This window comes from Mus caroli, unplaced genomic scaffold, assembly GCF_978045245.1.
Source record: "Mus caroli unplaced genomic scaffold, Mus_caroli_1 scaffold_4, whole genome shotgun sequence".
Classification (NCBI taxonomy): domain Eukaryota; kingdom Metazoa; phylum Chordata; class Mammalia; order Rodentia; family Muridae; genus Mus; species Mus caroli.
Genome location: NW_028227259.1, coordinates 34,448,710 through 34,476,229, shown reverse-complemented (window position 1 = coordinate 34,476,229; position 27,520 = coordinate 34,448,710). Strand labels below are relative to the sequence as shown.

Genomic DNA, 27,520 nt, shown 5'->3' with positions numbered 1-27,520 from the left:
CTTATGAATGTATAATTAACCCAATACTGTAACAGTGAGGGCTGAACTCTTTAATCCACTTCCTCATAGGCAAAAACAAAATATAATGCCTTCTGTGCCTAAACACATAATATGGTAATACAGTGGTAATCACTTGTACTTTAGTAACTACATATAAGTAATGCTATGTTATTATAAAATGTGATAATAAAATATACAAAGTGTTTATTAAAAGAGAATAACATTAAAAACACATGTAAATTCATTTTTCCTACTTTTCTTCTGCCCCAGTGGATGTGTGTAGTTCATGGTTGTGCACATTCCTTTCTGTCAGTCATTGCGTTAGTGTCTTCATTTTCAGGCATAGACGGCCAAGGTAATCTACTCAAAGTTGAGAGTACTAATATTTACTACCACTATTATGTATAATGTTAGGTCTCCTTCCCCATCTGTGAGGACTGCTGATAGCAGTCCTGTCAGGATCCCTAGGCCCTGGGGAAGTGTGATGTCTGCCTTGCTGTCCCCTCTTCACTGGGACTTTTACACATGGGACTTCACTGGGTCACTAATCTACCAGGTTTCAGGGCTACCTACAATAAATTTATTTATAAAGTGCCCCATATCTATCATCAGTTGAATAGACAACCAAAATGTGTTTCACAACAATGGGATTTCATTTATCCATTAAGGAGGACGAAATCCCGGCACCTGTAGGAAAATGGATGGAACTGGAAATCATTACATTAAGTGAAATAAAGCAGACTCAAAAAAGACAAATGGCGCATATTTTCTCACATCTGTGGAATCCACATTTAAATGTGTATATGTAGGTCATGAAAGCAGGCACAGGAGCAGGAGAAGGGAGGAAAGTGTGGGGAAGAATTGAGTAATGGGATACATGTGACATGAAAGGGAGAAGGAGGTTATGGGGGGGGGCGGGGAGGACCAGCAAGGAAGGACAGGGTACGGGGAGGGTGCGCAGAACAAAGGAGAGGGACATGTGTGCGTGGAAAATGAATAATGAAACCCATTACTTATATGCTAACCTAAAAAATAATTTTAAAAAGCGTAGCCAAAAAAAAAAAAAGAAAAAAAGAAAGAAAGAAAGAAAGAAAGAGAGAGAGAGAGAGAGAGAGAGAGAGAGAGAGAGAGAGGAAGGAAGGAAGGAAGGAAGGAAGGAAGGAAGGAAGAAAGAAAGAAAGAAAGAAAGAAAGAAAGAAAGAAAGAAAGAAAGAAAGAAGAAAGAGAAGAAAGTAAATAAAAGTCCTGGAAATTAGAAAGCATTGGAAGTGAAAGTGTAGAATCAGCCCCAAGCTCCACTAGAAGTGGGCTCTATGCCCATTATGGCTGCAAAGAACACTACCATGGTGGCTGTAGTTGGGAGCACACAGTGCTGCTCAGAAAGCATAGTTGGTTCTATTATTTGCTAATGACTGCTAAAAGCTAAGCCATCCTGGGAGCTCTAGGGTAAGCACCATAGCCAGAGTGGAAGAGAGACAGCATCCCATGTGAGAGCCAAACACACAAGGCAGAACTTACGTGCCAAAGTGACTGAGGAAAGCCGCGATGTACTCTCTTCTTTTGTGATAGCCTTGAATCACATACTGTACCTGGAATGTGAACCCAAACTGGGAATTAGTACAGAAAGACTGAAAATGCTCTATTATAAAAAACTAGAAAGGCTCAGAAAAGCAGTAGGAACAGGAAAACGAACACCTGTATTCCCACCCTATATTCAACAACTGAGTATTTTGCCTAGCTGCGTCATCCAGCTGTCTACCTATCAACCTGTCAATCAATCTTGCTAAAACATTTCAAAGGAAATTAGAGACATCCTGATGGTTCACCCCAAATTCTTCATTTAGTATGCAACTCAAAAAAAAAAATCGACATTCTCCTTAGAAAGCCACAAATACAGTTGCCATACTCAGCAGGTTCAGTGAGTATTCTGATGTCATTGGCTACCCTGTCTACATCAGCTCTTCTTCATTGCCTCCAAAACCTTGTTTTCAAAACACTGTTTAACTCAGGATTGGAAATGTAATTTGTTTATATTTTAAAAATCTTTTAATCACATAATAACAGCATGTATGTCCCATGTATGACACATACCAGTACTTATCTGTCTGTCCATACTAGCATGCATAAATAGCATTGCTTTTTCAGAGATTGGGTTAACTTTCCTATAGACTCAGTTTTCTGTCTCCTTTACCCTCTGAGTTTTCTTATACACTGGAAGTTAGAGCTAACAGTATGATTAGATTAATGGTTTATGGCAAAAAGTCTTCCTAGGTAATACTGGACTTCATTATTTGGTTAAACAACTCCATTGTAAAGGGATGCTCTCCCTTGCCGCAGTGAGAAAATGCCATAGAATACATACACACATACACACCCTACTTCTCAGGAGGATCAATCTACAAATGCATCTCTTTTTTAAAATTTATTTTTATATGCATTAGGTGTTTTGCCTGCATGTATGTCTGTGTGACATACTTCCACAGGAATCCGATGTATAGACAGCTGTGCACTGTCATGTGGGTGCTGGGATTTGAACCTAGCTCCTCTAGAAGAGCAGTCAATGCTCTTAACTACTGAGGCAACTCTAGCCCCAGACAGGCATATCTCTTGAAGTATGTGAAGACTCGGTCCTCATGAACCATTCACCTAATGGTTTCAGGATTAGTTGAAATATTCTTGTCTGACTTATTTCATTTGGGGTTTAAAAATGTTGATCTAAAAAAGTTCTATTATTCCTTTTGCATTTATCAGCAGACATTCTTTATAAGAAATGTCATTAAGTGGGGCTTTTTGGTTATCTTGAACTCCTAGTGAAAAGGTAAGATAAAATTAAAAGGGTAAGATAATACTTTATTCTTTCAAAAATCTTAATATTCAGAATGAGAAGTATTACAATAGGTGATTTATTTTACATTTTTGTATATCCTTGTTAGCAGGAAATGACAGTTTCTACAAAAAATGTTAAATCATTATGCTAGATAGTTGAAAGTTATTTATACAATAGCCCCTACCATAAAAACATATGCTTTACAATGGTCTCACTGTAGCTGAGAGAAAGAATGAGAGAGACCACCAAAACTGTTTAGATTGGCTGCAGCCACACTGTGTCCCCAGGGCTAAGGAGGGCTCAAGATAAAGTTCTTGGCATCTCCTTGACACAGTGGTCCTGATAGCCAGGCTCTACCTTCAAGAAGTAAAACAATTCTATTTATATGATAGCGGTTTATGTCAATTTACAGAAACAGTGCTTACTTTGCAGGCTTAATGCAGGATCAGATGTTATTTTCAGAAAAGAAAAACAGATGATAACTTTGCTTAAGGGGCTTTGTTTAAAAAAGGGATGAAAACAGTTCTGTGTACTTGATTTTAAAAACAGAAAAGCATTTTAACAGAAACCCACAACAAAACTGGCTATAAAGATAGATTCCGATGTAATTATGGAAATTCATTTGAAGAGACTGCTCCTAAAAGCAGTCCATGCTGTCCTCGTTTAGAATAAACAGAGGAACACAATTTTAAGGACAAGTAAAATTAATGAAAGGGAAGCAGATAAGGAAAACAGACTGATTCTTATATTTCTGAGAAAACCATACTCTCTTTTCTTTTCTTTTTTTTTTTTTTTTTTTTTTTTTGAGGAAAATGTATGACTAGAAATTAATCTCAATTGGGGAACTTTAAAAAGGCTTTTCTTCTCAGTTCTGGAAGACATAATTTACATTTTTCTCCAGAATTCTGGGACACAGATTTGAAGGCACTGCAAAGCCCCGGAATGTAAATAAGAATCCTGCCCTCCATGCTGGCTTAGAGGGGAGCAGCGAATGGGGGGACGGCTTGTCTCAGCAGAAGCCACCACTCCAAGGAGCTCAGTACCTCAGAATCTGGGCCAGTCCCACTCACTGTCGTCTTGCCAGATTTCAGTTTCCCTGACATTTAAGAGATAATACTAAAGCCTCTGAAATATTATTGTTCTTTAAAAATATGTCCTATATAGAGATGAGCTATCTTCTGAATGAGAGAGATAAACAAAAGATCTATTTTCCCAGCCAATATGAACGCATCAACAGGAGCAAAGAAAACAGCACTTTGGCAATTAAACCAACTGAGTCACAGTCCATGTGGGAGGGGTGACTAGTGTGTTAAATTTCTAGTTTTCAGCTAAATATCATGGCTAGACATTGACAAGTATATTTTCATACTTTTGGGAAATAGTAGACCACCAAACTCAGCTACATGTTCACGAATACAGCTGAGGGAAGGCTTTAGATCATCTGATATGGCAGGTAGAAGGCCAGCTGACCCAAAATGCTTACCCCAGAGGAGCAAAAACTCTGGTCAACTGCTCCCAGGCACGATAAGAATGAAGGACAGACAATTAATGGGTGAGATAAGAAAGCAGAGAGAACTGAAGGCCGTTTTAAAGAATTATCTTGACATGAGCTGGTTGCAGACACATGTATACACCAGATACATGGATACATGGGAGAAGGGGGTTCACAAATGTAAAACCATAAGAATGCACAAGAAGCATCCAAATGCATGTAGGGGATATGGGAAACTTTAAGCGATGATTAAGTCACCATGTGTAAAGGAACGGGATGAATATAAGACAAGCAGTGGAGGTTGGGTCATCAGAAAAGGGGGAGGAAGAAGACGACAGAGAAGGAGAAACACGAACTGTCTGTCCTTCAGAGTAGGCAAGGGAGAGGTGGCTGGCACACAAACCATGAGCTGACAGCTGTTGCAGGGTACCGGAGGTGGGGGTTCGCCGTAGACAGGGGTCAGGGACTTGCTTTTTACCTTGTTGGTGAGCAGGTGGCACACTTGAGGCACATAATCAATGAGACATCCTCCTCCGGGGAAAGCAGGGATGTGAAGAGCAGAGGAGCCTCCGAGTGCACTGAAAGGACAAGAGCACAGGACCTTGTCTTAGGGCCGAGGCACACAGGGCACGACGCCCCAAGCAGACCTGCCATCTCACCCAGTATGGCCACCAGCTGCTGAGGGCTAATGAGAATAGGAATAAGTCCTTCACACAATGATTAAATGGTTGTATTTTAATTCAGTTTGTTGCAACAGGTTATATATCATAATGAACAACTCAAGATGGTATCACACAGCAGTATAAACCTACAGCTTATGCCTGGCCCAGCTAAGTGTCCGAGCAGTAGCAGGCAGACATTATTTAGACACATTTTTATGCTCATTGTGTTGATGAAGTGCAGGACAAAGATAAGTTATTCATCACCCCCTGGGCCTGAGCCACAGGGAAGTGGAAAGCCAGTTCTAGAGTTTATTGTATTGTAAAAGGCACACAAGACAAAGGGACAAGAACAAGTGGATGCAATCACTATTCACTGATTCAATCACTGATATTCAACATTGATTCTCAAACAGTTGTTTCATACAGTGAAAACTTTCCCATAGAAATTAAGTGCACAATGATGAAAAGACAGTTGAGAACTTCACAGCAAGGATCTCACCCTTAGTCTGTCCTTTTGATCCCCATGTTGTCCTTCTTTTTGTTTTAATGTACATGTTTCTATACTGTCCATAACCCCTCCTGTAATATGCTGGGGAATAATAATGTGCTTATTTATTGTACAAGTCTCCCAGCTCCAGCATTGTGTGTGGAGAAGAGGATGTCACAGTAACTACCTGGAAACTCTTTTCCAAAGAATGTAGGGCAGGGTGACTCAGTCTAGGGCTGTGACACAGGGGACACTCTGAACTCCAAACACATGTTCTCTTGACTGCAGATTTTTAAAATTAATTTTCCTGGTAAAGATGAAATTTACGTTTGCTTATGAGAATGAAAAATCCCAACAAACAAAGCCAGATGATGGGAGGGGGTCAGAGACAGGCTGGAAATACTCGGTCTTAACTTTGTAGTTCCTGTTACCTGACACTGAGAGCAGCAGCCTGTGCCAGGGCTACACAGTCACCTACACAGCTGTGCTCTTCAACTGCCCAAGACGGAGCCCAGATCTGCCCCTCACAGGCAGTGTGGGCAATGGAAGAAGGCCAGGAGAAGTGCTGCACCCTGGGAACTGGGGGCCAGCTTTCTGCCCCTGCCCCTAACACACAAGGCACATTCTTTATCAGGTTCTAATGATTCCACTCGGTTAAAAAACAGATCAAGAGAAATTCTATAGGGAAAAAAAGGAGTCTAATATTTATGCCTTGTGATTACTGGTTAAATATACATATAATGTAGAAAAATAAAGAAAACAACATAAAGATCCAGGCTGTCCATAGCTTCCTTAGAGAAATAATCCCTGGTATCACATATCCCAAAAGAAGTCAGCTAATTTGGACAATTCCCTCGAGTCAGCTGACTGCAGTGGGCTTTGGTTTGTATAAAACACTATAGGGTAGATCCTTAATCATCTGCTAAATTGTATAAAAGGAAAGTAGTCTGTGGTTATCCTCTGAGTCAATCTCAATCTCTCTCTCTCTCTCTCTCTGTGTCTCTCTCTCCTCTCTCATTCTTGTTTCTCTCTCTCTCTTTCTCTCTCTCTCTCCCTCCCTCTCATTCTTGTTTCTCTCTCTCTCTGTGTCTCTGTGTCTCTGTGTGTCTGTCTCTCTCTCTCTGTCTCTCTCTGTCTCTCTCTCTGTCTCTCTCTGTCTCTCTCTGTCTCTCTCTCTCTCTCTCGCTGCCGGGCCCATCTCTCTGATTATTGAACTGACACTTGTTATTAGATATTCTTCTCATTGTCCACTTTAGCCTTCTCTACAACTCGGTGAATCAAGAATCACTGAACCTTTACAAGGGAAGACACCCAGGCTTGGAGGATACAGGAAATGGCCTGAGGCTTGCACAAGTCATCAGTGGTCAAACCACGATTAGAAGGCAGGTCACCAGAGTCCCTGATATTTTTAGTGACATACTGTGCTTCCTGAGGGGAGGGTGGATTTAATTATAAAAGGCTACAGGGTTGGGAAAAACAGCTGCTGTGGTTCCCTAAAGTCCTCGGGGTCAGGATGCTGATGAGGAGAAAGTTCCCTGATGCAGATACTGCAATGTACAGAGCAGGTGGGCCAGCATCCCTCTTGATACCTCAGCACTCACCTGGGTCTCTTCAACCATCAGACTGGCCTGATGTGGGATCCGATGGACTAACACTCTTGGAATCCACCTTTGGACCACTTAGCTTCTGTTCTTCACTAGCTGAAGTCTGTCATGTGTTATATGGAAAAAGAGTTCTAACTAGGCTTAGGGTAATAGGTTTCCTTCGCCACTCGTTCAAACTCACAAGTTTCTTAGCGTGTTAAGACATGAAACCTAAGGTCCAGTGTCACACGCTGATAAGTGCTGCTGATTCATACATAGAATACCCACCTCGTGGGTGAATATTTAACAAGCTGTTTAGAGCCTGAATGCTATCCTGACCGTGTGACTTAAAGACTGAGGCCATGAAATAAAAGCATGATTACATTTTCAAAGGGTGGAAGGTAGAAGTAATGGCCCGTGAGTTCCAATTATTTGATATTGATGATGATGGGCTGAACATACGGAAAACTCACCCTGTACAGAAGAGAGTCTAGGGCGTGCTCAGATACTGAAAGGAGGATGGGGCTGCTGGGGAACAGGCAGGGCTGACCCCTGAAGTGGCTCCTGTGGGGCTGAGTTTGACAGGTGTAAAGAAGGGGGAGAGAGTCCCTTGCTGCTCCTTCTGATCTCTGCAGTGGAGCACTGCGACCATGAGGAGGATCGCTGGGAGGGCGGGCCACAGGCTGAATCCAGGGGAAGGTAAGAGGCTGTGTGGAGGAAGGCGCACCTTCTGATCTATCTTTCATGAATTCGTATGAAACTTGAAGTGAGGTTTTAATTCTTAGAGATGAAACTAAATTGGAATGTCTAAGTTTGAAAGTCAGAATTTGAAAATCTTTTCTTCCAACGGAGTTTATTTGACTAGAACAAAGGTAACCAAAAAGGCAATTCCAGCCATCTCCTTGGCTCTAAAAGATAATCAGAGCAACGGCTTCTGATGAAGGGTAATATATTCCTTTCCATGCAAATGAAACTGATAGACCCTTTTGTGAACCTTAGTCAGAATGTCTCTACTACTCAAGACTTGACTTGGCCACAGTGTGACAACAGGGGAATTATTGTGATTTGACAGAGTGCAGGGAGCCAGCCCGTCTGAAAGCCTGACTGAGGACAATGGAGTTTGACATTGACCCCAGATGAAATAGCAACTTCCAAGTAAAATGAAGAAGGCATTATCTAGACGGGAGGAGACCAGCCTTTATTTTTGCCCCTATAGCCTCCTCTCAACGCAAGCGTCTCATCAGTACCATGGGGACAACACTACTCTCAAAACAGATGTGTCTGCTTTAAGAGACATTAGGAGGATTAGATTAACAACAGGGCTTATACTAATATTCAAACAGCACCAAGCACTTCAAAAGAAAATACTAGAATTGCTCTGAGCTGAGGAGGATTTCATGTCCAGGAGTGAGGACAAGGCACTCTCAGGGACACCTGGACAGCTCCAGTGCTCTGATGACACCCTTGACTTGGGTTCTGAGAGGCAGGGAGTTGTCCAGGCTGCCTCCTTCACAGGCCTGTTCCAAGGAGTGTGGGAGGTTAGTGCATGGACATGGGAATTTCAGGACCAGCAACATGAGACAGGCTGCCTCTAGCTCCAAGCCACAGGAAAGAGAAAGGGGTACTGCCAACAAATATCAGCTGTCTGCTTAACTGTTTGAAGGCACCATTTTCCCAAATAAAACTGTGAGCAGCACATCCATCACAGTGAGGTAGAGGAATGCTGGGACCTCAAGAATCTGGGTCTTTAATAGCATCAGAGTGTATGTCAGGGAGGCCTGCCAGGACAGTCATTACAACAAAACAAGTCACTGACATTTAATGAGTACCTGCATTGGCCAGGCACTCTGTAATATCTAAACTCCATAACAACCCTGCCAACCAGACTTAACTAGATCCATTCACAGGTGAGAACAGTGAGGTTCAAAGGTTTAAGAATCTTATCCAGGAAGAGCAGCTGCAGTGCACAACTACACTGCATGAGCCTGTCTTTCTTGTCCCAAATTCCTGCTTCACTAGGAATTCTTTTATAGACAGGCTTGTCTGCCTTTTGTATGGGTGTTTTGCCTGCATGTATGTCTATATACCAAGCACATGCCTGGTGCTTAAAGGCTTAGAATCCCCTGGAAGTGGAGTTACAGATGAAGAGCAGCCATGTGGGTGCTGGGAATTGAACCTAGGTCCTCTAGAAGAGCAGCAAGTGCTGAGACATCTCTCTGGGACCAGTCCTGAATGCTTTAAAGATTACTCCCTTAACTGGGAAGGGTGATGTGCTCTACAGTCTCAGTACTTGGAAGGCTGAGGCAGGAGGATCTGAGTTTGAGGTTAGCTGAGGTTATTTAGTGAGTTCTAGGCAAGCCTAGGCTATAGGGCAAGATTTGATCTCCAAGAACACCTCCCGCAAGAAAACCTGTTCCTCACCTATATACTGAAATGGTATTAAGTGACAAAAGTGTCTGTAACTTTATATCCATCAATGATCACTCTGTTACCTTACTCCTTCTTAGTTTAAGATACACATGTCACAGATAACCTGGAGGGATTAAAGTGTGTATGCGCATGTGCATGCACACATACCCACACCCACCCACAACCCATACATAACACACACACACACCCACACACCATACATATATCACATACATACATGTACACTTTCTAGACCTACTGTTCAACGCTTACTTTGCTTTATGGTTTCAGTTTTGAGCCATATTGAGAGTCTCTCAATCCTTAGCTAAGCAAAATTGGGGTATAATGCCATGGAATGATCCCAATGTGGATGAGAGGAGACGAAAATAAAACATAGATCAGAATGAGTGCTCAAAGCCACAAGGAAGAGAAATCTGGGAGCCAAACTGGGGTAGGAGGCTCCCAGTGGTGGCATCGGTGCAGGGCTGTCTCCGCATATTTGCAGTAAAGCTGAACACACTCCATGGCATACAGCAGGTCTTGGTTGGAATGCTGGATTTCAGGTCTCAGTTTTAGAGGAACAGATGACAATGGAAATGTTCTGGAACAATCACAGTGGTGATGAGGTATTCAGAAACTGCTCCTCTTCAGAGCAAAACCTGAAGAAGCTGAAACTGTTCAGTCCAGGTTCTTAGATGCTTATAGAATTATTAAAATTATTAAATTGTTAAATGCCAATCGGCTGTTCTCTATTTAGGGAAAGTATGCACAAAAAGAACCCCAATGGCAATAAGAGGGACTTGTCTGCAAATGAATTCCCCATGGGACAGAAGGCAGACAAATTCCACTTACTGACCACTATGTGTCATGAGCTATATCAGGAAAGGGCCAATGGCTAATTTCTTCTTTTGGGGGATGGGTGGGAGGGGTGGGATGAGACAGGGTTTCTCTGTATAGCCCTGGCTGTCCAGGAACTCATTTTGTAGACCAGGCTGGCCTCAAACTCAGAGATCCACCTGCCTCTGCCTCCCAAGTACTAGGATTAAAGGCATGTGCCACCACTGCCCGGCTCAATGGCTAATCTTGACTGTTGATCTGACAGAGTTTAGAATTGCTATGGAAACAAATCTCTGGGTCTATCTATGAGGGGTTATATAGAGTAGAATAATTGTGATGGGAAGACCCATTCTAATGTGAGCAGTACATTAGAATCATGAGCTGGGGTACTGGACTGAATAGGAAGCAAAGAGATCAAGGCCCAAGCACTCATGTTCTGGTTCCTGATTGCGCACACGATGTGGCTAGCAACCTTCTGCTTCTGGGTTCCTTCCTTGCCATGGTGGACTGTATGCCTTGGAACCGTAAGCCAAGTAAACTCTTCTTTCCTTAAATATCTTTGTTCCAGGGAGGAAGAAAAGTAGCCAACAAAAGAAGGGGGGTTATCCCATCTTGCAGATGAGAGGGCTGGAGGATGACCAGGCCACACCACCCTTCTAAGGCACACAGGTGCTGATAGCAGGCACATCTAACTCCAGGTCTCTGGAGCTGCCTCACTGTTAGGCCTTCCATGACCACCTTTGTTTGGCACTTCAAAATCCCCAAACACACAGATCTGACCTCTTGTTCTATATGTGGCTTGAATGTTAGATGATGACAAAGTTCTTGAGGCTTTTTCCAGGATACCTTACTAAACTTAACCAAGTACCTGAACTGAGGCAGCAGCAGCAACAACAACAACAACAAAGCCTTTCTCGTTCTAGAAAACAGAAACTCTTAGGAGCCTAATAGAACTGTGCAGATCAATTACCCTGGCCTCAAGTGGAATGCAAGCAAGACATTTTTATATTGAAAGGGTACAGAAAATGGGAATATTTTAATTGCAAACAGAGTTTGTCTAACAACACGAGCTCTATCCAAGCCTTTGTTCAGAAGTGTGTTTTCTTAAGTTTGTTAAACATTTCACAAAAGCCTTTAAGGGGCAGTAATCTTAACAGACGTCCACCATCAGGATTCTGTTAGCATGTAGAAAGGGCCCCCAAAACACTAATGGGCTTGGCAGATGTTTTCTTAGTGAGACAGAGACTGCTAGAAGATGCCTGGCCACTAGAGACCCAACAGGGAAGTCTGGGAAAGGTTTTCCTCCTGCTGCAGCCCTAACCCTGGCCTATGACCTGTAGGTAAGTTTACCACAATGTTTTTATATAAAACTACTTTCAAATACTACTGGTCAGGTATGAGTGAATTTACCATTATTTTAATATAAATGTACAAATCTCAATTGCCCCAGAACAGTTTAATGCTCTTCCACTGTGTGGGGCCAGGGTCCTTTTCCTATGAATTACCTCTGAAACATTTTTATTGGAAAAAAAAATCAATGTATTCAATAGTTACTCAAGCCCAATTCATCTTTCCAACTCCTCATGTCACAAAACCCCAGAGGTTTTAAGGTCATCTAAAGACAGGCAGAGAATAAGAGGTAACCTTTGTCTCAAAGGAGAGGTGTGTGCTTGCTTCCTGCTCAGTTGTGTTTGCCGAAGGCTCCTCCACAGGAATGGCGTGCACACACACATGCACTGCCCACTCTGGTGCTCACTAGTGTGGAGTCACCTGGAGCCTGGCTTCTATAGAAAAGTGAAAACACACCAGAAAATTCGATTACCCTGGGAACTGCCACTCTTCACATACCAACTCGTTTACATGCTGCTCCTGGCTTGATTCCTCCCCTGGCTTTATGCAGTGGGTGAGGCTGAGACGGGGCAGAGGAGCAGCCTGAGATGGCAAATGGAGAGAATCTACTGGAACTGCAAACAAAACTGGGTCTGCAAAGTGTCTCCACACGAGTAGTTTCTGTGTTTGCTTAGGAATAATCTAGGGAGCTTGTTAAAGATTCACAAACCCGGGTCCTACCCTAGAGCAGGCCGTGAATGCTTTAGGTCCAGCACGTCTGAGATGGGGTCTGGACACTGGCACTTTCCCAGACCACTCAGGTGGGGCAGCACACACCTGCTGCTGCTCCTGTTCTTCACCCTGACCATGTACACAGTCACTGGGCACAGGCAGAGGATGGGTGAGCAAATCTGCCTCCCATCCCAGAAGCATCACAAGTGTCTCAAGGGAACTGCTTCAGGTCACACTGGATTACACAGTAAGTCTCAGACCAGCCCAAACCACATGATGAGACACTGCCCCGCAAACCCAAACCAAAGCCAAAGCAAAACAAAGACCACCAAAAACAAGGCAGGGGAGGCTCCAGAGGTGTCTTAGCAACTAAAAATACTGCCAGGTTTGGTTCCCAGAAGCCACATGGGACCGTGCACAACCATCTGTAATTCCAGTTCTAGAGGCACTTTCACCCTCCTCTCTTCTGCCCCCATGGGCAGCTGAATGAACATGGTCCACAAACATACTCCAGGGAACCAGACACATATACACCAAACAAACAAACAACCTAATTAACAAGGCACAATGATATATGAAAAGCAAGAAATTATTGTAGATGGAAGACCGTGTGTCTTGGGCCATACTTAATAGCTTTCTGTCCCTCTGGGGGTGGGGGAGAGACAGAGAGAGAGAGAGAGAGAGAGAGAGAGACAGACAGACAGACAGACAGAGACAGAGACATAGAGGAGGGGGCAGGCATAACTCCTATTTCAGACTAGCCAGTCAGGCTGTACCTAGTTAGCAAGAAGCAAGAAAAACAATGATAGATCCAGATGCCTACACATGATAAATTAGAAACAAAATCTGAGGTTAAGAAAAACCATGTTTAGAACACCCGCCACAGGATCTTAAGACTTCTGGTGAGTGGAGCACAGCTTCTGCTCCAATCCAATTGCGCGGGACCTGAGACTGCATTAGTTAGGGAAGCAGAAACTGGCCTGAGTAGGGCCACAGGCCTCACCCGGCCGGATCAGCGCCAGGGTAGCGGGAGCGCAGGGTTGCCTGACACCCGCCAGCTACCCACGACCCCCGCCGCAGGATTTTGGGACTGCTGGTGAGTGGAACACAGCTTCTGCTCCAATCCAATTGCGCGGGACCTGAGACTGCATTAGTTAGGGAAGCAGAAACTGGCCTGAGTAGGGCCACAGGCCTCACCCGGCTGGATCAGCGCCAGGGTAGCAGGAGCGCAGGGTTGCCTGACACCCGCCAGCTACCCACGACCCCCGCCGCAGGATTTTGGGACTGCTGGTGAGTGGAACACAGCTTCTGCTCCAGTCCAATCACGCGGGACCTGAGACTGCTCTGGTTGGGGAGAGAGAAATCCGGCCTACATAAGGCCACAACCCTCTTCCAGTCAGAAAAGCACCTGAGCAGCTGGGGCGCAGGGTCTGCTGACACTCGCCAACTGCCCACAACACCCGCCACAGGATCTTAAGACTTCTGGTGAGTGGAGCACAGCTTCTGCTCCAATCCAATTGCGCGGGACCTGAGACTGCATTAGTTAGGGAAGCAGAAACCGGCCTGAGTAGGACCACAGGCCTCATCCGGCTGGATCAGCGCCTGGGTAGCGGGAGCGCAGGGTTGCCTGACACCCGCCAGCTACCCACGACCCCCGCCGCAGGATTTTGGGACTGCTGGTGAGTGGAACACAGCTTCTGCTCCAATCCAATTGCGCGGGACCTGAGACTGCATTAGTTAGGGAAGCAGAAACTGGCCTGAGTAGGGCCACAGGCCTCACCCGGCTGGACCAGCACCGGGGTACCGTCAGCTACCCACGACCCCCGCCACAGGATTTAGAGACTGCTGGTGAGTGGAACACAGCTTCTGCTCCAATCTTTAAATAGTGACAACGATAACAACTAACCCCAGAGATTACCAGATGGCGAAAGGTAAACGTAATAATCTTACTAACAGAAACCAAGACCACTCACCATCATCAGAACCCAGCACCCCCACTTCACCCAGTCCAGGGCACCCCAACACACCGGAAAAGCTAGACACGGATTTAAAAGCATATCTCCTGATGATGATAGAGGACTTCAAGAAGGACGTTAATAACACACTTAAAGAAATGCAGGAGAACACTGCTAAAAAGGAAGAAGACAATAAAGAGGAAGCACAAAAATCCCTTAAAGAATTGCAGGAGAACACTGCTAAAGAGTTACAAATCCTTAAAGAAAAACATGATAACATAATCAAACAGGTAGAAGTCCTTACAGAAAAACAGGAAAACACATCCAAACAGATGATGGAAATGAACAAAACCATACTAGACCTAAAAAGGGAAGTAGACACAATAAAGAAAACCCAAAATGAGGCAACACTGGAGATAGAAACCCTAGGAAAGAAATCTGGAACCATAGATACGAGCATCAGCAACAGAATACAAGAGATGGAAGAGAGAATCTCAGGTGCAGAAGATTCCATAGAGAACATCGGCACAACAATCAAGGAAAATGGAAAATGCAAAAAGATCCTAACTCAAAACATCCAAGAAATACAGGACATAATGAGAAGACCAAACCTACGGATAATAGGAGTGGATGAGAATGAAGATTTTCAACTCAAAGGACCAGCAAACATCTTCAACAAAATTATAGAAGAAAACTTCCCAAATCTAAAGAAAGAGATACCCATGAACATACAAGAAGCCTACAGAACTCCAAATAGACTGGATCAGAAAAGAAATACCTCCCGACACATAATAATCAGAGCAACAAATGCTCTAAATAAAGATAGAATACTAAAAGCAGTAAGAGAAAAAGGCCAAGTAACATATAAAGGCAAGCCTATCAGAATTACACCAGACTTTTCACCAGAGACTATGAAAGCCAGAAGATCCTGGACAGATGTTATACAGACACTAAAAGAACACAAATTCCAGCCCAGGCTACTATACCCAGCCAAACTCTCAATTAACATAGATGGAGAAACCAAAGTATTCCATGACAAAACCAAATTCACACATTATCTCTCCACGAATCCAGCCCTTCAAAGGATAATAACAGAAAAAAACCAATACAAGGACAGGAACCACGCCCTAGAAACAACAAGAAGGTAATCCCTCGACAAACCTAAAAGAAGACAGCCACAAGAACAAAATGCCAACTTTAACATCAAAAATAACAGGAAACACCAATTTCTTTTCCTTAATATCTCTTAATATCAATGGACTCAACTCCCCGATAAAAAGACATAGACTAACAAACTGGCTACACAAACAAGACCCAACATTTTGCTGCTTACAGGAAACTCATCTCAGAGAAAAGGATAGACACTACCTCAGAATGAAAGGCTGGAAAACAATTCTCCAAGCAAATGGCATGAAGAAACAAGCTGGAGTAGCCATTCTAATATCTGATAAGATTGACTTCCAACCCAAAGTCATTAAAAAAGACAGGGAGGGACACTTCATACTCATCAAAGGTAAAATCCTCCAAGAGGAACTATCAATCCTGAATATCTATGCTCCAAATACAAAGGCAGCCACATTCATTAAAGAAACTTTAGTAAATCTCAAAGCACACATTGCACCTCATACAATAATAGTGGGAGACTTCAACACACCACTTTCACCAATGGACAGATCATGGAAACAGAAACTAAACAGGGACACAGTGAAACTAAGAGAAATTATGAATCAAATGGATCTGGCAGATATCTACAGAACATTCTATCCTAAAACAAAAGGATATACCTTCTTCTCAGCACCTCATGGTACCTTCTCCAAAATTGACCACATAATTGGTCACAAAACAGGCCTCAACAGATATAAAAATATTGAAATTGTCCCATGCATCCTATCAGATCACCATGGACTAAGGCTGATCTTCAATAACAAAATAAATAATAGAAAGCCAACCTTCACATGGAAACTGAACAACACTCTTCTCAATGATACCTTGGTCAAGGAAGGAATAAAGAAAGAAATTAAGGACTTTTTAGAGTTCAATGAAAATGAAGCCACAACATACCCAAACTTATGGGACGCAATGAAAGCATTTTTAAGAGGAAAACTCATAGCTCTGAGTGCCTCCAAAAGGAAACTAGAGAGAGCACACATTAGCAGCTTGACAACACACCTAAAAGCACTAGAACAAAAGGAAGCAAATTCACCCAAGAGGAGTAGACGGCAGGAAATAATCAAACTCAGGGGTGAAATCAACCAAGTGGAAACAAGAAAAACTATTCAAAGAATCAACCAATCAAGGAGCTGGTTCTTAGAGAAAATCAACAAGATAGATAAACCCTTAGCCAGACTCACTAGAGGGCACAGGGAAAGCATCCTAATTAACAAAATCAGAAATGAAAAAGGAGACATAACAACAGATCCTGAAGACATCCAAAACACCATCAGATCCTTCTACCAAAGGCTATACTCAACAAAACTGGAGAACCTGGATGAAATGGAGAAGTTCCTAGACAGATACCAGGTACCAAAGTTGAATCAAGATCAGGTTAATGATCTAAACAGCCCTATATCCCCCAAAGAAATAGAAGCAGTCATTAATAGTCTCCCAACTAAAAAAAGCCCAGGACCAGATGGGTTTAGTGCAGAGTTCTATCAGACCTTCAAAGAAGAGCTAATCCCAGTTCTTCACAAACTATTCCACAAAATAGAAACAGAAGGTACTCTACCCAACTCATTCTATGAAGCCACAATTACTCTGATACCTAAACCACAAAAAGACCCAACAAAGATAGAAAACTTCAGACCAATATCCCTTATGAATATTGATGCAAAAATCCTCAATAAAGTTCTTGCTAACCGAATCCAAGAACACATCAAAACAATCATCCATCCTGACCAAGTAGGTTTCATCCCAGGGATGCAGGGATGGTTCAATATACGGAAATCCATCAACGTAATCCAGTATATAAACAAACTCAAAGACAAAAACCACATGGTCATCTCCTTAGATGCGGAAAAAGCATTTGACAAGATCCAACACCCATTCATGATAAAAGTCTTGGAAAGATCAGGAATTCAAGGCCCATACCTAAACATGATAAAAGCAATCTACAGCAAACCAGTAGCCAACATCAAAGTAAATGGTGAGAAGCTTGAAGCAATCCCTCTAAAATCAGGGACTAGACAAGGCTGTCCCCTTTCTCCATACCTATTCAACATTGTACTTGAAGTCCTAGCCAGAGCAATTCGACAACAAAAGGAGATCAAAGGGATACAAATTGGAAAAGATGAAGTCAAAATATCACTTTTTGCAGATGATATGATAGTATATATAAGTGACCCTAAAAATTCCACCAGAGAACTCCTAAGCCTGATAAACAGCTTCGGTGAAGTAGCTGGATATAAAATTAACTCAAACAAATCAATGGCCTTTCTCTACACAAAGAATAAACAGGCTGAGAAAGAAATTAGGGAAACAACACCCTTCTCAATAGTCACAAATAATATAAAATATCTTGGCGTGACTCTAACTAAGGAAGTGAAAGATCTGTATAATAAAAACTTCAAGTCTCTGAAGAAAGAAATTATAGAAGATCTCAGAAGATGGAAAGATCTCCCATGCTCATGGATTGGCAGGATCAACATTGTAAAAATGGCTATCTTGCCAAAAGCAATCTACAGATTCAATGCAATCCCCATCAAAATTCCAAATCAATTCTTCAACGAATTAGAAAGTGCAATCTGCAAATTCATCTGGAATAACAAAAAACCTAGGATAGCAAAAACTCTTCTCAAGGATAAAAGAACCTCTGGTGGAATCACCATGCCAGACCTAAAGCTCTACTACAGAGCAATTGTGATAAAAACTGCATGGTACTGGTATAGTGACAGACAAATAGACCAATGGAATAGAATTGAAGACCCAGAAATGAACCCACACACCTATGGTCACTTGATCTTCGACAAGGGAGCTAAAAACATCCAGTGGAAGAAAGACAGCATTTTCAACAAATGGTGCTGGCACAACTGGTTGTTAACATGTAGAAGAATGCGAATCGATCCATTCCTATCTCCTTGTACTAAGGTCAAGTCTAAGTGGATCAAGGAACTTCACATAAAACCAGAGACACTGAAACTTATAGAGGAGAAAGTGGGGAAAAGCCTTGAAGATATGGGCACAGGGGAAAAATTCCTGAATAGAACAGTAATGGCTTGTGCTGTAAGATCGAGAATTGACAAGTGGGACCTCATGAAACTACAAAGCTTCTGCAAGGCTAAAGACACCATCAATAAGACAAAAAAACCACCAACAGATTGGGAAAGGATCTTCACCTATCCTAAATCAGATAAGGGACTAATATCCAATATATATAAAGAACTCAAGAAGGTGGACTCCAGAAAGTCAAATAACCCCATTAAAAAATGGGGCTCAGAACTGAACAAAGAATTCTCACCTGAGGAATACCGAATGGCAGAGAAGCACCTGAAAAAATGTTCAACATCCTTAATCATCAGGGAAATGCAAATCAAAACAACCCTGAGATTCCACCTCACACCAGTCAGAATGGCTAAGATCAAAAATTCAGGTGACAGCAGATGCTGGCGAGGATGTGGAGAAAGAGGAACACTCCTCCATTGTTGGTGGGATTGCAAGCTTGTACAACCACTCTGGAAATCAGTCTGGCGGTTCCTCAGAAAATTGGACATAGTACTACCGGAGGATCCAGCAATACCTCTCCTGGGCATATATCCAGAAGATGTCCCAACCGGTAAAAAGGACACATGCTCCACTATGTTCATAGCAGCCCTATTTATAATAGCCAGAAGCTGGAAAGAACCCAGATGTCCCTCAACAGAGGAATGGATACAGAAATTATGGTACATTTACACAATGGAGTACTACTCAGCTATTAAAAAGAATGAATTTATGAAATTCCTAGCCAAATGGATGGACCTGGAGGGCATCATCTTGAGTGAAGTAACACAATCACAAAAGAACTCACACAATATGTACTCATTGATAAGTGGATATTAGCCCAAAACTTAGGATACCCAAGATATAAGATACAATTTGCTAAACGCATGAAACTCAAGAAGAATGAAGACCAAAGTGTGGACACTGTGCACCTTCTTAGAATTGGGAACAAAACACCCAGGGAAGGAGCTACAGAGACAAAGTTCGTAGCTGTGATGAAAGGATGGACCATTTAGAGACTGCTGTATCCAGGGATCCGTCCCATAATCAGCTTCTAAACGCTGACACCATTGCATACACTAGCAAGATCTTGCTGAAAGGACCCAAATATAGCTGTCTCTTGTGAGACGATGCCGGGGCCTAGCAAACACAGGAGTGGATGTTCACAGTCAGCTATTGGATGTATCACAGGGCTCCCAATGGAGAAGCTAGAGAAAGTACCCAAGGAGCTAAAGGGATCTGCAACCCTATTGTTGGAACAACATGATGTACTAACCGGAACCCTGGAGCTCTTGTCTCTAGCTGCATATGTATGGAAAGATGGCCTAGTCGGCCATCAATGGAAAGAGAGGCCCATTGGACTTGCAACCTTTATATGCCCCAATATAGGGGAATGCCAGGGCCAAAAGAATGGGAATGGGTGGGTAGGGAAGTGGGGGGCGCTATGGGGGACTTTTGGGATAGTATTGGAAATGTAATTGAGGAAATTATGTAATAAAAATATAAAAAAAAAAAAAAGAAAAACCATGTTTAAATACACACACACACACACACACACACACACACACACACACACACAGCAAAAGAGAGATCCTAGAGATAAAGAAGTCAGGCTTTTAGAATGAATACCAAGCAACCTTAATACTTAAGTACTTTTCCCTAATTTATACTGACAATTTCCAAGTTCATAACTCTAGGTCCGACTTGTACTATAGTCAGGACCTAGATAATATACTTCGAGCAAACTGTTCTCAGCAGAGCCTACTTTAGTAATAGCAACCCTTGCCTCTTAGTTCCTAAATGAAAAGCCTCAGCTACCCATCCTTGTCTCTCCTCTCCCAAGGAACCATGCCCAACTTTCCAGCATCGCCCACCTGGCTCACTGCCAGTCTGGAACTGCCTCACTGTTTGCTTCCCAAGCACTCACTGAGGTCTCTGACAGAGGCTCTTTACCTCTGCTTGTTCTCTGTTCTGTCCTGCTCCTTCCTAAGGCCTGTACCTCTGACAGACACTCTGTTTGCTATGCTAATTTGTTACTGACTTTCCTGACCGTCATTTATTAGAAGGCAAACTCTTTCAGAATGGGGAACTTTGCTGAGTTTGTTTAGGTGTGTAACACCCAAAACAATAATGGCAAGCTGCATTCGGTTTCCAATAAATATCTGTAGTACAAATGGAATATCCTTAATCTGAAAAACTGAAATCCAAAATGCTGCAAAACTGGAAACTTTATAAGTGCCAATTGATTTCCCAGTGGAAAATTCCATACCCAATCTTACAGAATGGGTTACAGTTAAAACACAGGCACAGGACTGGGGAGATAGGTCAGTGGGTTACAAGGGCTTGCTGGGCAAGTATGAAAACCCTAGTTCAAATCTCCAGCTCTCATATAAAGACGAGGTATGGCCGTACATGCCTGTGGCCCAAGTGCTGCAGGGGAAAGAGACAGGAGAGTCACGGAAGCTTGCTGGACATCAGTCTAGATCCAGGTAGAGTCAGAGACCCTGTTTCAAGAGATTAAGGCAGACATTCTCTTCTGGTTTCTTATCATGCATAAATCATACATACACATAAGTGTGTATGTACGCACACGCACACATACACACACAAACATATCACACAGACACAAAATAGGTACATTAAAACTATTATATGAGATTAATTTCAGGCTCTGTGTATATGGTACATATGAAATATAAATAAATTTCCTGTTAGACTTGCATCCTATCTCAAATATAGACCTTTATGCATATGGAAATGTTCTAAAATTTGAAAAACAAACCTGAAACACTCTGGTCCCAAACATTTCAGATAGAGGACACTCTACCTGTGTCAAATGACAATGTTGAACTTCCCAAATAAACATTCAAAGTCTATAAATGTCTGTATTCTTTTCCTAAAATAGTTACTATGGAAAGGAAGATTTTTAAGGCTGTTGGGGTTAGCAAACAGTTTTGGTACAGTCAGTTAATAAATATTGCTCTTGCTGCTTTAGAAGATGTGTATGTAAATGAATGTGCATGGCCATGCTCCAACACAACTTTATGACTACAGAAAATTGAATTCCATACAGTTTTTACAAGTTATGAAACATCATTCTTTAAATGCTTTTCTAACCAGAAAAATGCAAAGATTATTCAGAGCTGGTGGGCCACACGTTACCAGCCACTGGCTGGATCTATCCAGTGCCTATAGCTTGTCTCTTGACTCAGAATGACTTGAGGGTTCTACAGAGGCTGAAAAAACAAAACAAAACAAAACAAAACAAAACAAAACAAAACAAAACAAAACAACAACCTAGAAACATCCAGGAGCAAATACAGGCAAAAGCCTAAGATGAGGATGTTAGCAGAAACAAAAGCAGGCCCCTTTGTCAGGCGTCTTTGGTACCCCACTGGGGTAGTTAGTGTCATCCCTCTATCGACTTCTTTAGGCATTGGGTGAGGGGCACACCAGGCACTTCATGAACCGTGGGAGTTCTTAAGATCGCATTAGATTGTAACTGTGCAAGAGCGAGCTATTTATATGATTCCGAACGAAGCTTGAGGCATATTCTGGTGTTTTTTACATCTATGTTAGGTGAAAAAGCTGCCTACAGAAGCCTGCCTCCCACCCAAAATACTAGCTGTTAGCAGCTGACTGATCCTCGGCAATATTAAGATGAATCATATATGCTCTTTTCTCAGTGCAAAAAGAGATAATTTTGAAACTCAAAAAATTTCACTTTGGGTAGTCACAAACCACACAGTAGAAAAGCTGTCCAGCCTTAAAGTTGTAAATAAATAGAACCCACTCCTGTGTGGACATCTTTTGCTTCTTTTAAACTGTGAGCTTCTTTAGGCCTCACCTCCAACACTGCATGGTGTTGAAACGATAAAATGTTGCAAGCATGTTCCGTGCCTAGGCGGGAAGGCAGCCTTGGCTTCCCTTCTCTCTTCCCTGGCGCTCCACACCCTTGATCTACAGAACCCACACCCTTTTTCAGGCAGCTGCCTTTTCACCTACCCCAACCAGCCTGTGGCTTTCCTGGCTTGCCCTTGCTTGGTCTATAAGGTGCCAGCTGCTGGCAGAGCCTAGTCTTTTCCTATGACAGAAAAAAAACTGTGTTTCTTTCTCCTTATTGTGTGGAGAAGCAGGTATTTTTGGCCTCAATTTCTAGATCTGTTTTATTTCTCTTGTTACTAAGCAGGTCACTGCTACCCTCATTTTTTGCTGTGTCATCATTTTCCCACATTACCCTGTTTGGCACCGAAGGATGAACCACATCAAATGGAGGAATGCAACCACGCATTGCCTTGAGAAGGAAGCAAGGGAGACCTTAGGGTGTGTGTGTGTGTGTGTGTGTGTGTGTGTGTGTGTGTGTGTGTGTGTGTGAAATGACCATTTTGGGGGCTTGTTCTCCCATAATCAAATCCTGCCTATCTTAACAATGTGGTGGTGTGTCAAAGCATTGGAATTCTGCTTTACTCAGCAACCCAGAACTTTATAGGAAAATGAAGCAACAAAATGTTGGTCTTCCTGTTACCTTGTACTTAGCATGGGACTATTTGTTTCCCTATGACATTCCAGCCAAATCTTCTACGTTTCTGGAGCTCTGGGCTATCCACAGAGGCCCATGCAGTGCCCTGACATCCTCAGGCATGGTTCTTTTTTTACTTACTTATGATGGCAGTGCCTAAACTCATTGGTTCATGTTTTTAATTAACAAACTATCACTTGTACTAAGTAGACTAAGCTAGATTCCCACTTTCTTCTAACCTGTCCCGAGAGAAACATCATGCATTAGAAGTGAAAGTATTAAATCCAATAAACCAAAGAAACGATTTGCTTGCAAACATTTTAGACACTGCTGGGGACCCAGAGCAATGGGAAGATACTTACCTAGCTAGTATGAACAAGTTTCTGGGTTCTCTAGGCTCTGTTAGGAAACCAAGCTAACCCAAAATGGCTCCATCTATGTTGCTAGCAGCAGTGCAGGTCTGGCTCTGGGACCCTTACAACATGTGAGAATCTGTAGTTATCACAGATGGGCCTGTATCAACTGACGTTTTGCCAGTTAACTAAAAACATGTGCCCAACAAGTAAAGCATCCGGGCACTAACGTAAGATGCCACAATCCCAACTGGGACGTTTAGAAGTCACATTTGATATCTTTAGGATACTGTGCTAGGGCTGATGTTTAATGACAGCTGGCTCGTGCTCATCAGCATGGAAAACAGCACTTAGAGGCGGAGCACGTGCAGTGATTTGATCTTTGTGACTAACATGGGCAATTAAGCAGTTCATAAAATGAATGTCAGTATTTTTGCTGTTGTTTTGCTTTGGCGTACATGCAGTTTTGGCTAATGTTGGAATTAGCCTTTCTTGAACATCATCTGTAGAATGTATAAGCTGTCTATAGTACCAGGCAGTGAGTCTCGACTTCCTTCTGCCCCAGATTAGCACACACAGGTAATATAAATGCCTTTCAGAGATTCTCTTGGAGCTGAAGGAGACAAATCTGTAGCTAGTTCTGCTGCAGACCCAGAGGACCAACTATCCAATGGGTGCCCCCAGCATGAGAAACACTGTCAAGCACACAGAAGGAGAAGGTATCTATCTAGTCTTCTCAGTTAACAAGCAATTGGTGTTCTCCCAGTGGCGATGTTCAGCATGTCCTGATCCACCTTCAAGAGCCAAATTATCCATATAATTTTATTTGCCTATTGACCTCCCTGCCCCCATTTCAAGCCCCTTACGATCCCTCTCCACAACTCATGGCAACTGCCCAGTGGGTCAGACTACGCTTATGTCAAGGAGCTGAACAATGCTGAAGGGAAGGAGGACGGAGCCAGAGTGCCAGGGCTGCAGGTAGTGTTTTCTCAGAAGCCCTCTCTACATTCTGCCACTGTCCAGACAGGATGGCAGCAGACCCACTTCCCCACCTCTCCACTGACAACCATCCTCCTCCTGAGGTCTGGTGGCAAGCAGAAGGAGGCGCTTATATTTGGGAGCAGGTTGCAGAGAGGAAGTTGAGGACAAAACCTGATGAAAGGGGACAGGTGGGATCTGGAGTGGTGACACACTGAGGATGCTAACTGTAGTCAGCACTTAGCCTCAGAAGATGTATGGGTTCCTGTCACTGCCGCTTTAATCTCAGAAGATAGCTCACTTCCTAGCAGATAGTGAGGCTCAGTTCCATTAGCAGCCGTCTACACAAAACTGAGGAGTTGCTTTGGAAAAGCAGAACTTATTTATTATCTTTAATTTAAAAACCCTATCATTTTAAATACTTCTTATTCAGGTCTCTGAAATAGGTAACTAACACCAGCCGTGACAATAATGATGGTTTCATCGTTCCCAGGCAAGGCTACTGGGCGTGTGTGAGGCAGAGCGCAGGGACCTAGTGTCTGGGCGAACTGGGCTTGGAGACCTCAAACTCAGAAGAATGCACTTACTTCCTCCTTCCCTCCCTTCCTCCCTCCCTTCCTCCCTCCCTTCTTTCCTTCCTTTTCTTCTTTCTTGTCAACAGCTTTGGACAAAACAGAGGAAGAAAGGCTTAGTCAGGAAGGGAATGGATTCTGGTAATGAAGGCCAAGGCCAGCTTCACTGGCCGAATATTACTGAGGTTGGTATAGTGACGTTTTTCAAAATGGTTGTCTTGATTGTTTGAAATTTTGATTATTATTGTTTTCTTAAGTATTTAAAGCCAAGACACTCAAAATTTACCAATGGAACAATTTCAGAGCATAACAGGAAATGTACATTATTACAGCTAAGACACGATTCTTCGGTCCCGTTTCTGTTATGAGGTGAATGCGTAAATAGTACATCCATGGTAGCAGTGGGCATTAAGTGATGTCACCCACACTCCCATGGAAGGACACACAAAATGGAACTCTTCAGTTCAACACTCTTTTAACTCCCAGAAGTCCTGGTATTCTCCACACACTCCCAGAGATCTCAGTGCAGACACAGTCACAAAGAGGAGCACAGGGGACATCCACAATGTCTGGGGCACCTGACAGCTAAAAGCATTACTGTATTCACAGTCTGCCACATAGCTTGCAGCCAACCAGGGAAGACCCCAGCCTCATATCAGAACTTCCATTTCTCAGCATTTTTAGTGGATATAGATGTGTGTTAGCATAGGTTGTGTCACATTCTAGATGTTTCCTCATAGTATGCTCTCAAACTATTAAGTTATAGGTGTGTTCATTGCCTGAGCGGATTCAACCTATAACAAATCTATTTGGCAGGGTCTATCCAAGTGACCTCAGCCTCCCTGGAAGGCAGGGGATTGAAGGTAAACAATGACAGACCCATGAGAGGAGACATGTAAACAATACTTGAGATCTGTGGATGGAGGAGCTAAATCTATCACAACCTTCCACTGGAGAACTGTAGAGCCACCTGAGAGAGTAAATGAGAGTGACCTACAGACTTGGCTTTAGAACAATGGCCAGAATAATGTTATTAAGTAAACATAACAAATTATAAGATCATATGTAATATAGCATACATTTTGTGACTAAATTATTGGAACAAAAAATTAGTTAGAAATACACCAAACTGATTTAACAGAATTATTGCAAAAACACTAAGTCTATGTGCTTCTCTTTTCTCGACAAATTGTGTTTGCCTTCTGACCTTTCATAGGGTCTGAGGTTTGAGGGGCTCCATTTTCTCGAGGAAGTGAGGTACTACCGGGTTAAAAGAGCAGGGAGCAGGTTACAGCTGTGGGTCAGCAGGACCCCCATGACTGGAAAGTTGCCAACGCCCAAAGTGGAGAAACTGTCTGACAGTGCCTGTGTCTGCAGTGATGGCAGGGACAAGAGCTCTGTATTAATGGAGGAACTGCAAATGGACAGGGATCTTTCACTCTAATTTTCACTTGGCCATCCAGGGATTCATCTTATGGAGAGACCTCCACAGCAAGGGAATTGTGGCAGGACACAATTTTATCTTAGTCTTGTTCACTGGCAGCACTGGAAATACATTAAAATATATACTACCTTTGTGGAGGTGCGGGGAGTGTTCAAGAGTTGAGCCGTGTTTCTCTCTGTGGACTTGTAGTCTTTTTGGTCTGAAATCTACATCTAGAAGAACAGCAGCAACAGCTACTGCCTGTGAACATTTTCACGGATCAAGAGCTTATTGTCTTGATTTAATCCTTATAAAAGCTCTATGAGGTTGGCACATTAAGTAAGTGACTCAAAGGAAACTACAGTAACTATGAGCATCACTTTGAACCAGATCAACTGATTCCAGTTCCTGAGTGCACACATCTCACCCCCCACTCCCCACAGAGCAGCTGGGCTAAGAATCACTCTTCCCTGTAACAGGGGGGAATCAACTGGTTCTCAACTCTTTCTGAATTTGAGCATCCTCTTCTAGTTTAAAACAGTGGACAGGACAGGATGGTAAGATGATACTGATACTTGAATTCACAGAGCAAGACTATACACTACTTAGGAAAGCCTAAGAAGAGTAGAAAAATGTTTTCAACAAAGGATGTAGAAAGCGACTCACTGGTCATGTAGGCATGCAGCAAAAGCAGGCACAGGTACTGAGAAAGGCTGAGGGCTAAGAGCAGTACTAACTGCAGTACTAGTTTGACTTTGCATCAGGGATACTTTAGCAGCAGACCTCTGATGTTAACTTAGCATCACAGGTTTTCTTGACTGTTCAAGCATTGTAGCTGAGGCTCTGTTACCCCTCTAGACTCTTCTCTACAAGCCTCTTCCTTTCAGCCAAACTCAAAAAGTACCTCAATGAACAGTGTCTTTGTGATCACATTGATGTTTGTGTGTTTACATGTGTGTGGCTGCACATGTGTGTGTACACCTGAGGAGGCTGATAACCAGGAGTCTACCTTAATCACTCTCCCCCTTATTACGGAGGCAGAGAGTTCAGTTGAACCTAGGCTTGCAAATATACCAAATCAGCTTGCTCAGGGATTCCATCTCTGCTTTCAGAATGCTGCAAGTACTGGCTGGTGTGCCCACTTGGAATGTGCCTGGGTTCTGGAGAT

At 42.9% G+C, this 27,520-nt stretch overlaps 1 protein-coding gene across 1 annotated transcript in view; it reads right to left on the bottom strand.

The window, feature by feature from the left end:
• Babam2 (BRISC and BRCA1 A complex member 2) overlaps window positions 1-27,520 on the bottom strand; it is a 389,024-nt gene that overhangs the window by 73,646 nt on the left and 287,858 nt on the right. Inside the window, exons 8-9 of the mRNA XM_021162018.3 lie at window positions 4,798-4,897; window positions 1,519-1,589 (exon numbers count right to left, since the gene is read on the bottom strand). Of these exons, the coding sequence (XP_021017677.1) occupies window positions 1,519-1,589; window positions 4,798-4,897 (171 nt within the window). The remainder of the gene's footprint in view (window positions 1-1,518; window positions 1,590-4,797; window positions 4,898-27,520) is intronic.